The sequence below is a fragment of the Pygocentrus nattereri genome, chromosome 16 (genome assembly GCF_015220715.1).
Source record: "Pygocentrus nattereri isolate fPygNat1 chromosome 16, fPygNat1.pri, whole genome shotgun sequence".
In the NCBI taxonomy this organism is placed as follows: domain Eukaryota; kingdom Metazoa; phylum Chordata; class Actinopteri; order Characiformes; family Serrasalmidae; genus Pygocentrus; species Pygocentrus nattereri.
In genome coordinates, this window is record NC_051226.1 from 36,891,999 (window position 1) to 36,902,962 (window position 10,964).

The 10,964-nt window shown below is 41.5% G+C and overlaps 1 protein-coding gene across 15 annotated transcripts in view; it reads right to left on the reverse strand.

Annotated features, from left to right (window-relative positions):
- kcnt1 (potassium channel, subfamily T, member 1) overlaps positions 1-10,964 on the reverse strand; it is a 50,749-nt gene extending 39,785 nt beyond the window's left edge. For 3 of the 15 annotated variants that reach the window (XM_017718022.2, XM_037546047.1, XM_037546043.1), the window contains exons 1-2: positions 10,788-10,936; positions 8,344-8,490 (exon numbers count right to left, since the gene is read on the reverse strand). In XM_017718022.2, coding sequence (XP_017573511.1) covers positions 8,344-8,490; positions 10,788-10,861 — 221 coding nt within the window. In that variant the 5' untranslated portion in view covers positions 10,862-10,936. Of the gene's footprint in view, positions 1-1,725; positions 1,893-8,343; positions 8,491-10,787 lie in introns of those variants that run through there. The other 12 variants (XM_037546045.1, XM_037546041.1, XM_037546048.1 and 9 more) reach the window with 10 other exon arrangements.

Below are 10,964 nucleotides of genomic sequence, written 5' to 3' on the forward strand. Positions count from 1 at the left end.
CTTTAAAATACTGTTTTGCATCCATGATGTTGCCTCAAGGCACCACCCCCAAAAAGACACGTCAAAAAATGTTTAAAAATTATTTTTATTTAAAAGTTCAGGTCCATATGTGCCAGGAAAGTAATGTAGATAGAGACTTACAGTCAATAACAGATACACAGCAGCACTGGATTTCTTTACAGATGCTATATATTATGAATTACAGATGTTGTGACTTCACGTTAACATTCATTAGCATGTAACAGCCACTGAGAGAGGCGGTGAGTGAGCGAGAGAGGGACATGACTTAATTAGGAGAGGTTTCCGTTGGTGTGGACAGCTGCCTATGGCTGGACGATCAACAGTGCTGCCTTCTAAAGCCATGTCTCAGCGTGTGTGTGTGGTTATATATTTGAGCGCACGTATGTGTGAGTGGGCATTTCGGAAGCAAAGCGCCTGTTAAAATGAAAGAAACGCTCATCGTTCATCCACAAAACCGACATGTTCACATGTGCAGGCCACAAACACACCACAGCTCTGTCTTCACATAAGCATTTCACCCCTGGTCTCCATGGAGACAGCAACACCATCTGCAGTGTTTACGACATCCACGCGCAGTGCAAACACGCACATATATGCATGTACAACGACGAGAAGGCAAGACCGGCAAGCGGAGAGAATATTAGCTAAACGAGAAACTTTTTAGTGAGTGCTAATTTTTTTCCCAGACTTTTTAATAATTTAGCATCACAGTTCCATGTAAAAACTCAGAAGTTACATGTAGGTAGTTTTGGAGCCAATATAATGGCTATACTTGTGTTGTAGTCATGGCGACCACTGGTTCTTATCACCACCACTGTAAAGAAATCTGAGTTGGACTTGGTGCACTTCACACCAAACCACTCGGGATGACCATTGTATTATGCTGAAAACTTTGGAAAGATTGGTGGAATTCCCCTTCCATATATATATATATGTGCATATAAACCTCCTGGTTTCTACACTCACTGTCCACTTTATCAGCTCCACTTACTGTATAGCTGCACTCTGTAGTTCTACAGTTACAGACTGTAGTCCATCTGTTTCTCTGATACTCTGTTACCCTGTTCTTCAGTGGTCAGGACCCCCATGGACCCTCACAGAGCAGGTACTATTTGGGTGGTTTGTGTTTTTTCAACACAGTTTGTGTTGGTCATCCTCGAGTCCTTCATCAGTGGTCACAGGACGCTGCCCACAGGACGCTGTTGGCTGGATATTTTGGGTTGGTGGACTATTCTCAGTCCAGCAGTGATACTGAGGTGTTGAAAAACTCCAGCAGCACTGCTGTGTCTGATCCACTCAGACCAGCGCAACACACACTAACACACCACCACCATGTCAGTGTTACTGCAGTGCTGAGAATGACCCACCACCCAAATAGTATCTGCTCTGTGAGGGTCCATGGGGGTCCTGACCACTGAAGAACAGGGTAACAGAGTATCAGAGAAACAGATGGACTACAGTCTGTAACTGTAGAACTACAGAGTGCAGCTCTACAGTAAGTGGAGCTGATAAGATGGACAGTGAGCGTAGAAACGATGAGGTGGTCAGGATGTTATGCCTACATATATATGCACAGCAAAACAATAATACTAATGCTAGACTATCAAGGGTTAACAACACAGTGAGAATGAAAGAGAGAGAGAGAATGAGAGAGACAGGGAGCATTATATACAGAGAGAGGAATCTCGTCCCTATACTCTGTACCTCTGTCCAGCGTCGCTACCGAATGAGTCCAGTCTCCAGGTGACCACAGCTGGGCTGACCCAGGACGGCGCCGGGCTTTTGGGCTCCATGCTGAGAAAAGGCTGGGCTGAGGACAGCAGCCCGGAGAGAACACAAGCACTCAGACTGCTGTGGAGGGTTTCAAACCAGCCCGCCTACACACTCCACACAGCACACACACACTCCACACAGCACACACACACTCCACACAGCACACACACACACAGCCCGTGCAGCTTACGCAACCACACACACAGCAGCAAGCTTCCACCAGAGATTAATGAGTGAATTAAATATACTGTACAAAAGTCTTGTCAGCTTTAAAAGGGGAATTCCACCCATCTTTCAAAATTTCTCCACAATTCAGTGGTTGAGATGTCTTTCAAAGTGGTTTAGTTTGAAATGGTCTAGATGTCTTTACAGTGGTGGTGATAGGAACCAGGCGTCACCATGACTAAAACACAAATCTACACATTCTATTCACTATCAAAACCACCAGTGAACCTACTTCTGAGTTTTATATTTAGTTTTATTTAGATTTTTTTTTAACAACTAAACATCCAGATATATATATATATATATATATAATATCATGATCTATTTAAACTCAAGGCATTAACAGAAGTAATAACACATTAAATATTAAATATGTATAAAATCAACTTGTGAAAATAATGCTCCCACTTGTTTCGCATTTTTAAATATTTTTTATGTCTTCTATAGTGAAGTTGAAAGATTTAGATGCATCATGAGCTTACTTTTAGATTTAAAAAAAACTTTGCCACTCCATGTTTTCATATCACTACCGAAACAGTGTTTTAGTCCATAGACAGAGCCTTATTTTAGTCACGCCCCTGCATTTTAGAGCAGGAAGTGAGGCTGCATCCCTGTCCCTCGTGGCCACATGGTGAGCAGTTAGATCCCATTGTTTTGAAGTTAATGTGTCCCAAAGTCTGAAAATTAGTGTGGAATGATAAGAATTATCACTCCTGAAACGCAGATTTTCTGCAGTTCAGAACTTTTTGTGTGTTAATGTCTATTAGCCCTATTGGAGCTGGATTAGTTTTACCAGAAGAGGTCCAGTGTTGCCATTGATGGTTTGACCAGCCAGTTCATACGGGATAAAGGATCGTCAAAAAAATGCCACTCAACGTTTTCATGTCACTACCGACACATAGCGTTTTAGTCTATAGGCAGAGCCTTATGTTAGCCACGCCCCTGCATTTTAGAGCGGGAAGTGAGGCTGCATCCCTGTCCCTTGTGGCCACATGGTAAGCAGATAGATCCCATTGTTTTTTTAAATAAACGTGTCCCAAGAATTAGGAATCGTCAGTACCAAAACACCGATTTTTTATGTGCACAGCTTTTCAAAGCTGGGTTTGTTAGTCATGTACTGGCCGGGCTTTTGAGTTCTGCTCAAAATGAGGCAAAATTGTCGACACCGAAACAGTCAGTACCGAAACATTTGGTTTCAGTGGTGTTATGACTGTTTTGGTAGTGACAAAATGGAACGTTGTGTCGCCTGCTTGAATAAAATAAACTGAATTAAGGTTTAACGTCACTCAAAGCAAAAGGACGTTAGCCTAAACTCCAAGATCTGTTAAAAGTCCAGCAAATGTTTCAGCTCTGACTTTGAACAAGTTCAGCAGAATCCTCCACATCTCCTCTAAAGAACACACTGTATGAAATAAACATGCTCTCTCTACCTCTCGCGCTCACACTGTGGTCCATGCTGGTTGCCACAGCAACGTGGGCTCATAGTCTACAGAAATAAACAGTAATGCTGTTGGACTGTTGGTCATGGCTCAGTGTCCCTGTCAAACTGTCACTGTGCCTAAAGAAAGTGTGATGAAGTAATAAAGTCCTTGAATAGATGGGAGTGTTGAAAACAGAGCAGCACTGACACAGCCTTTCACCACTATTCATCCTCTCCTCTCTCGCCATTATTCCTCCTTTCCTTTCAGGCCTCTTCCTCTCCTCTCGTTCCTTCTCTTCTCCTCTCCTCTCTCGCCATTATTCCTGCTTTCCTGTCAGGCCTCTTCCTCTCCTCTCGTTCCTTCTCTTCTCCTCTCCTCTCTCGCCATTATTCCTCCTTTCCTGTCAGGCCTCTTCCTCTCCTCTCGTTCCTTCTCTTCTCCTCTCCTCTCTCGCCATTATTCCTGCTTTCCTGTCAGGCCTCTTCCTCTCCTCTCGTTCCTTCTCTTCTCCGCTCCTCTCTCGGCATTATTCCTCCTTTCCTGTCAGGCCTTTTCCTCTCCTCTCCTTCCTTCTCTTCTCCTCTCCTCTCTCGCCATTATTCCTCCTTTCCTGTCAGGCCTCTTCCTCTCCTCTCGTTCCTTCTCTTCTCCTCTCCTCTCTCGCCATTATTCCTCCTTTCCTGTCAGGCCTTTTCCTCTCCTCTCCTTCCTTCTCTTCTCCTCTCCTCTCTCACCATTATTCCTCCTTTCCTGTCAAGCCTCTTCCTCTCCTCTCGTTCCTTCTCTTCTCCTCTCCTCTCTCGCCATTATTCCTCCTTTCCTGTCAGGCCTTTTCCTCTCCTCTCCTTCCTTCTCTTCTCCTCTCCTCTCTCGCCATTATTCCTGCTTTCCTGTCAGGCCTCTTCCTCTCCTCTCGTTCCTTCTCTTCTCCGCTCCTCTCTCGCCATTATTCCTCCTTTCCTGTCAGGCCTTTTCCTCTCCTCTCCTTCCTTCTCTTCTCCTCTCCTCTCTCGCCATTATTCCTCCTTTCCTGTCAGGCCTCTTCCTCTCCTCTCGTTCCTTCTCTTCTCCTCTCCTCTCTCGCCATTATTCCCCCTTTCCTGTCAGGCCTTTTCCTCTCCTCTCCTTCCTTCTCTTCTCCTCTCCTCTCTCACCATTATTCCTCCTTTCCTGTCAAGCCTCTTCCTCTCCTCTCGTTCCTTCTCTTCTCCTCTCCTCTCTCGCCATTATTCCTCCTTTCCTGTCAGGCCTTTTCCTCTCCTCTCCTTCCTTCTCTTCTCCTCTCCTGTCTCACCATTATTCCTCCTTTCCTGTCAAGCCTCTTCCTCTCCTCTCATTCCTTCTCTTCTCCTCTCCTCTCTCGCCATTAATCCTCCTTTCAGGCCTCTTCCTCTCCTCTCGTTCCTTCTCTCCTCTCTCGCCATTATTCTTCCTTTCCTGTCAGGCCTCTTCCTCTCCACTCGTTCCTTCTCTTCTCCTCTCCTCTCTCGCCATTATTCCTCCTTTCCTGTCAGGCCTCTTCCTCTCCTCTCATTCCTTCTCTTCTTCTGTCCGCTCTCTCGCTAATATTCCTCCTTTCCTGTCAGGCCTTTTCCTCTCCTCTCGTTCCTTCTTTTCTCCTCTCCTCTCTCGCCCGGGCCACAGAGCCATAATTACTCTTTTAGTACTTTTACTTTATACTTAAGTACATTTGAAGATAAATACTTTAGTACTTTTACTCAAGTGGAAGTCTAAAGGGAGCAAACCAGCTCTAAACAAAGTGACCGCTGGGCCCTGATTGGTGCTCTGGCTTTGCGCTTCTTTCGTTTTGACATGTTACGTTTTTATACACACAGAAACCAAAAGGAACGACAGATTTCTCAAAATGTAGGAGGAAAAAGTCGGATATTAGACTCTGAAATGTAGTGGAGTGAAAGGAAAAAGTCGCCCAGAACGGAGAAACTTCAGTACAGATACACCAAAAAACCTCTGGTATTTATTATGTGTATTAGAGGTCTGCACTCCTGTGGGTCCAGCGGGAATCTGCAGGAACCGCCACAATACCTTTTCCAATATAAAAATGTTTCCAATATAAAGATGATTCATTTTTAAGCCATATTTTTTAATTATATATCTGTAATATATAACAGCTTCATGTAAAATTGAACTATTCATAATTTATTTGTTATTGTTTAGAAGGAAGTTGACCTGCACTATTATACACTACTGTGGTAAACACATAACCATAACCCGATAAATCACACATGAACACATAACCTCAACAAACAGTGCAACACGTCCTTATAAAGCATGAATCTGCTCTTCACAAGCTCATTTACTCTAATGAAAATGACATCAATTAAAATTGGACTGCTGAAAGATGTGCAACGAACATAAAAACAAATCGTCAAGCATCCTAGGCTAAAGCATACTGCCGCAGCAGGAATGGAAAATGGGCATCCTCTACTCTGTCAAAGTATCAGTTCTTGCTTTTACAAAACCAAAAGCACATCTCTTTTATACCTGGAACTTCAAATTCAACGTACGATCACAGGAATGCGAATGCCAGCCCTGTGTAAAAAAAATAAAATAAAATCTAAAAACTTGACAGAGGTAATAGTGGATAGCTGAATGTTGCTAAGCGGTGACTGGAGGAGAAAATGAATTGGTAGTTTAGGAATGATGGAGAGTTTCAGGATTATGATTGGCCATAAGGTTAAAATTAGTCAATTCCAACCTATTCAAAGTTCCCACTGTGAGTCAAAATAGCTGATTAGATTTTGTCATAATTGCTCACAGGGGCCCCCTAGTGGCTCGGGTCCCTAGGCATTTGCCATGGGACGATCCGGGCCTGGTTGGGAGCTACAAAGTATTGGTAAGATAGCTGATCAGCCAATATGGCCACTGTAGGCTTGTTTTTTAATATCTGCAAACAATTAACGAAAAGGACATTTAAATTATTAATCACAATTTTTTATATGGCAGTTAATCGTCAGGCACAACTGTCCAGTAGGTTTCACTGCAATTTTGCTATGACCCGCCTACTTTGACAGGTAGGGGCGATCTGACTGGCATGTATTGTCAACCACAGATCGCTGATTCTGTTTGAGCTGCAGGGGACCGTTAAATGAGAATACCAAAACACAGACCCACGTAAATCAAACAGTGCTTCAGTGGCCACTGTGTCTGCTTCAAACTAAACTTACTAATTACTTTTAAAGATGGGATGTTATAAACCTCATAAACTGTTTTCAATTAAGGACTATACTTTGTGGCGTATGGTCATGACGTCCTATTCCTGGCTCCTGGTTCTATGACCCTTGACCTCTATATGACCCTATATAGAACCATTCTTTAAATAATCATAGGCAACAGGTTTTCCATCACCAATAAGAACCATGAACATTGCCTCTACCAAACCCTGTAAAGCCTGAAATAATCATTTAAAAGTTGCATTGGGTTTTTCCCACAACGTTATACGTCTTTAAGTATTAACATCAGACGCACAGTTTAAAAAAGAAGGTCCAGCTCGATGTTCGGGTCTTAAATGATCTCAAAATCAAGATCATACTGATAAAGATAATTGACAACAGTAGATAATTCACTCTCATTCTCAGAAGACACGTCCTTCGTCATGTTTTGATTGAGTTCTCCTCGAATTCTCTTTCAATCATCAGATTCATCTGCTTGGGGAAGGGGTCTGCAGCACATCCCATGCTACAAAATAATCTTTCGCACATTGCAGGTAATTACACATTTTCACCAGAGAGGTCCCCAAATACCCAAATCTTACATACTGTAGCTTTAAGGGCCCATATCCTGCATTTTCTTGTATTAGGCTATATTTTCGACACTGTCCACACTATGCTGTGAAATTTTAATTCCTATTAAAAAAGGTTTAATGCATATACATAAACCATACATACAGTATTATAACAAAGCTGTTGTTCATTTACAGAAATAGAATTAATATAATGTAAATTCACAAATACAAATGATCATCTTTATTTGCATTTATTTTTTTTAGTCAATTACATTAAAGGCAGTATTTCTAATAAATGAGATGATGATTTTTACCATCATTGTGAATTTATATAGACCTTCTGTTAATTACTGGGTTTTGTCTGTCACCCCTGTTGCCATTTTTACAGGACACTTATGAAGTTTTTTATGTATCAAAATAGTCATAATTAATTTTTAATTAATCATTTTTGTTGCTTTGCCTTTACCAATAATTAAAAAGCCTACAAGCATGTTTTTGTGATGTCATTAAAGAAAACAACCAATTACATATATAAACCTATTCAGCCTACACTTTATAGTACATAGTTAACTAGACTAGGAGGAGCTATAAACTAAACACAGGTGACAGCAGTGATAAAGGGGTGGAGCTAGTTCACCGGAGTCATGGTGACCCTGGCTCCTATCACCACCACCGTAAAGAAACCTGAGAGCCATTTCCCGCATATATCAAGCTATTCAGCCAACAGTTTAGCTCCGCCCCCTCACACTGAAGTTATGAGGAGTGTTCCTGCTTTTTGAATGAGGTACAAAGCAGTGCAGCCAATCAGAACAGAGCTCATTTACATATGTGAGTCTTAAGAGAGAGCGGGCAAGATGTACACAAGATGTAAGGACAAGCGCAGGTGCGCATGTGGATAATGAATATTATGTTCATGTAGTTTTATTGCCTTCAGTGCTGTAACTCAATTCGCTCTGAAACGGCTTGATACTGAGATCCTGATGCCGAGCTGCGGAGGTGAAGCAGGTAAAACACTGGAATGTATAGACTGTGTAGGAACCGCTGGGTTCATTGGCTCACTGCTCGGCCTTGAACGCTTGCAGTAGGACCTGAGTGAACTCACTGAATAGATGCTGAGTGCTGCAGTGCATTGCCGTTGCTGTGACAATGCAAGAGCCATACCTGTCCTCGTTCTGGCTTGGCTGGTCTCCTAGCAACAGTTCTCGGAAGCGGGCGCGGCACTGGAGAGGCGGGACGTCGGATTCGTCAGCTGCCGCCTTGAGCCCCTGGATGTTCAACACCACGCCACTGGCCGCACAAGGGGTCACTCTGAGAGAGGAAAGATGGTGGTCAGAGACTAGAGTTGCAGTCGGTAAAGCTAAAAATTCCAGAACCAGCTCAGGTGGGATTTATTTATTAGAGTGCTTGAAAAAGTGCTCTATTGTTATCTCTATTGTTAACTCTATTGTTATCTCTCATACATCTTCTTATTCTTCTTCCACACTTTTCTGCGATTCGTACAGCCCAAACTGCTTAACGTACAGATTCCGTTCAAACTGCGTTTCGAAGGTCTCGGCGCTGTGACTTGTGCTATGTATTGTTCGAGTCACTCGGATTGGTAGTTTTTAATAAAATGAAGTTTAAAAATTAAAAACCTCCCATAAGAACGAACGGCAGAATGTTCAGAATTTCAGATTCTGACATCGATGATGCCACAGCAGGCCACTCAGTCTCACAGACACAGCCGATCACACAGGGAATCTGCTTTAAAATCCTTAAACTCTCACCTAGAAACTCCATTTCAGTTTTAAATGGTAGAGAAACTTGTCCTTTCTGAAACCTCAGAATATCTCATCACTTTATCAATTAGCTTTAGAGTTATGAGCGTTTGTTCGGCACTAGGCACAATAAACTGCCCCATTCACTCCCATGTAAATTTCTCAAAATCAGAATCTGCTTATTTCAAGATTTTCTCTGTGTTTAACTCGTCATAACTCAGACATTTTCTCCTCAATACACACAACATTAAACCAAAATAATCCTCAAGGGGTCTCATCTCACATCATCTATCCGGTTAAGCGATAGAGTAAACATTTCCCGAGTTATGACTGTTTGTTCAGAGGGCGCAAGTCAGACTCAAACAAGGCTTCTCCACTAAGAGCTGCATAATAACAGAGTGACAGTTCAATTGAATGACAAACACACACACACCTGCAGCTCTTTTCAAGCATTCTTGCAGTTCCTTCAGGAAATGCACATCTAGTTTATTTTTTAATATCTGACATAGCAGCACTATGAATAGCATACTACATATATGAACAAATAATGAAAATACCTAAAAAGGCCATGAGTCACATGAGCACATCCATGAAAACAACTAATATTAGGCACAAACACAAAACTAGGAAAAGACTAGAACAAGCACAAATGCTAACGCAAAGACAAAAACTATATATATATATATATATATATATATATATATATATATACATAGTTAACTAGACAGTTATAGTTACCTTTAAACTAAAAACAGGTGACACTAATGACAAGGGGGCGTGGCTAGTTCATCAGTGGTTTTGGATAGTAAATAAAATGGCTACACTTTCATGCAGGCATGGCAACCCCTGGTTCCTAGCACCACCACTGTGAGGAAATCTGAGAGCCATTCCACGTCAAACCACTCTGACTTTGTTCACATCTCAACCACTGAATTATGCAGAAATTCCAAAAAATCGGTGGGATTCCCCTTTAAATCAGTTTCCTTTATTGATGTTCAGCTGATGACCCGCCCACACGGACACCGCAGTCTCTGAATAGACCCACAAGGTCATGAATGAATCATCTAATCTGCTCTTCAACACACACACAATCCAGAATCGGAAGAACAAAAATAAGGAAAATGTTAGTACGAGTATCATCCTTCAACTGTATGATAATAATGTACATTTATAGGCATAATAACTGACACCAGAAAGCATAAAAGTCCAATATTTCTTCTCTACAGTGAAACTAACTGTATAAATAATTCACTCCATACATAAGCTTAGGATTAAAGACGGTAAGGGTTAAGATGTACAGGAAAAAGAATCCCATATGGAAATCTGATATATGGCAATGAATGGATTTCAGATGCATGACATACATTGGCATATATGAATTTCCATTATATCAAACTTATACTCGTCTCAGATGGACATATATGTGACATTTATGCCAACTCATTTGAAAGTGGCAATTTTTAAATATGGGACATATACTTGACTCACTCAGCACGTATATAATATTGAATATATATATTGCTATACATTTCATTTTCATTTTTTTGGTATTTGTATAAGCCACATACCACACAGCAAATATGTGATCCATATATTATGCATATATTTGATACTTACATGCATGCACACAACATATATGTACATATATTTTGAAATATATGCCTGACCCTTTTACATGTGCATCTATGCCCAACATATGAGTGAACCCAACTGTTCAGTAAGTGGGAACTATTATGAATTATTATGCAAAGCACAAATGAAGGTCAAAATATGCTTCTTCTTCTTTTCTTAAGTGTCACAAATCCTGGGTTTAGGTTTAACTGATAAACTTGTGTGGTGCAGCTGTACCTTCTCGCGCTGCTCCTCGCGCTCCCCTCATCATCCACAAAACTCTGGTTGGTGTAGCACGCGCCAGAATCCATCAGTCCCAGATACAGGACAACAAAATAATAATAGTAATAATAATAATTATTATTACTAAAACGATAAAGCCGTGGGCGTTTCAAGCTAAAAACATTAACGCCC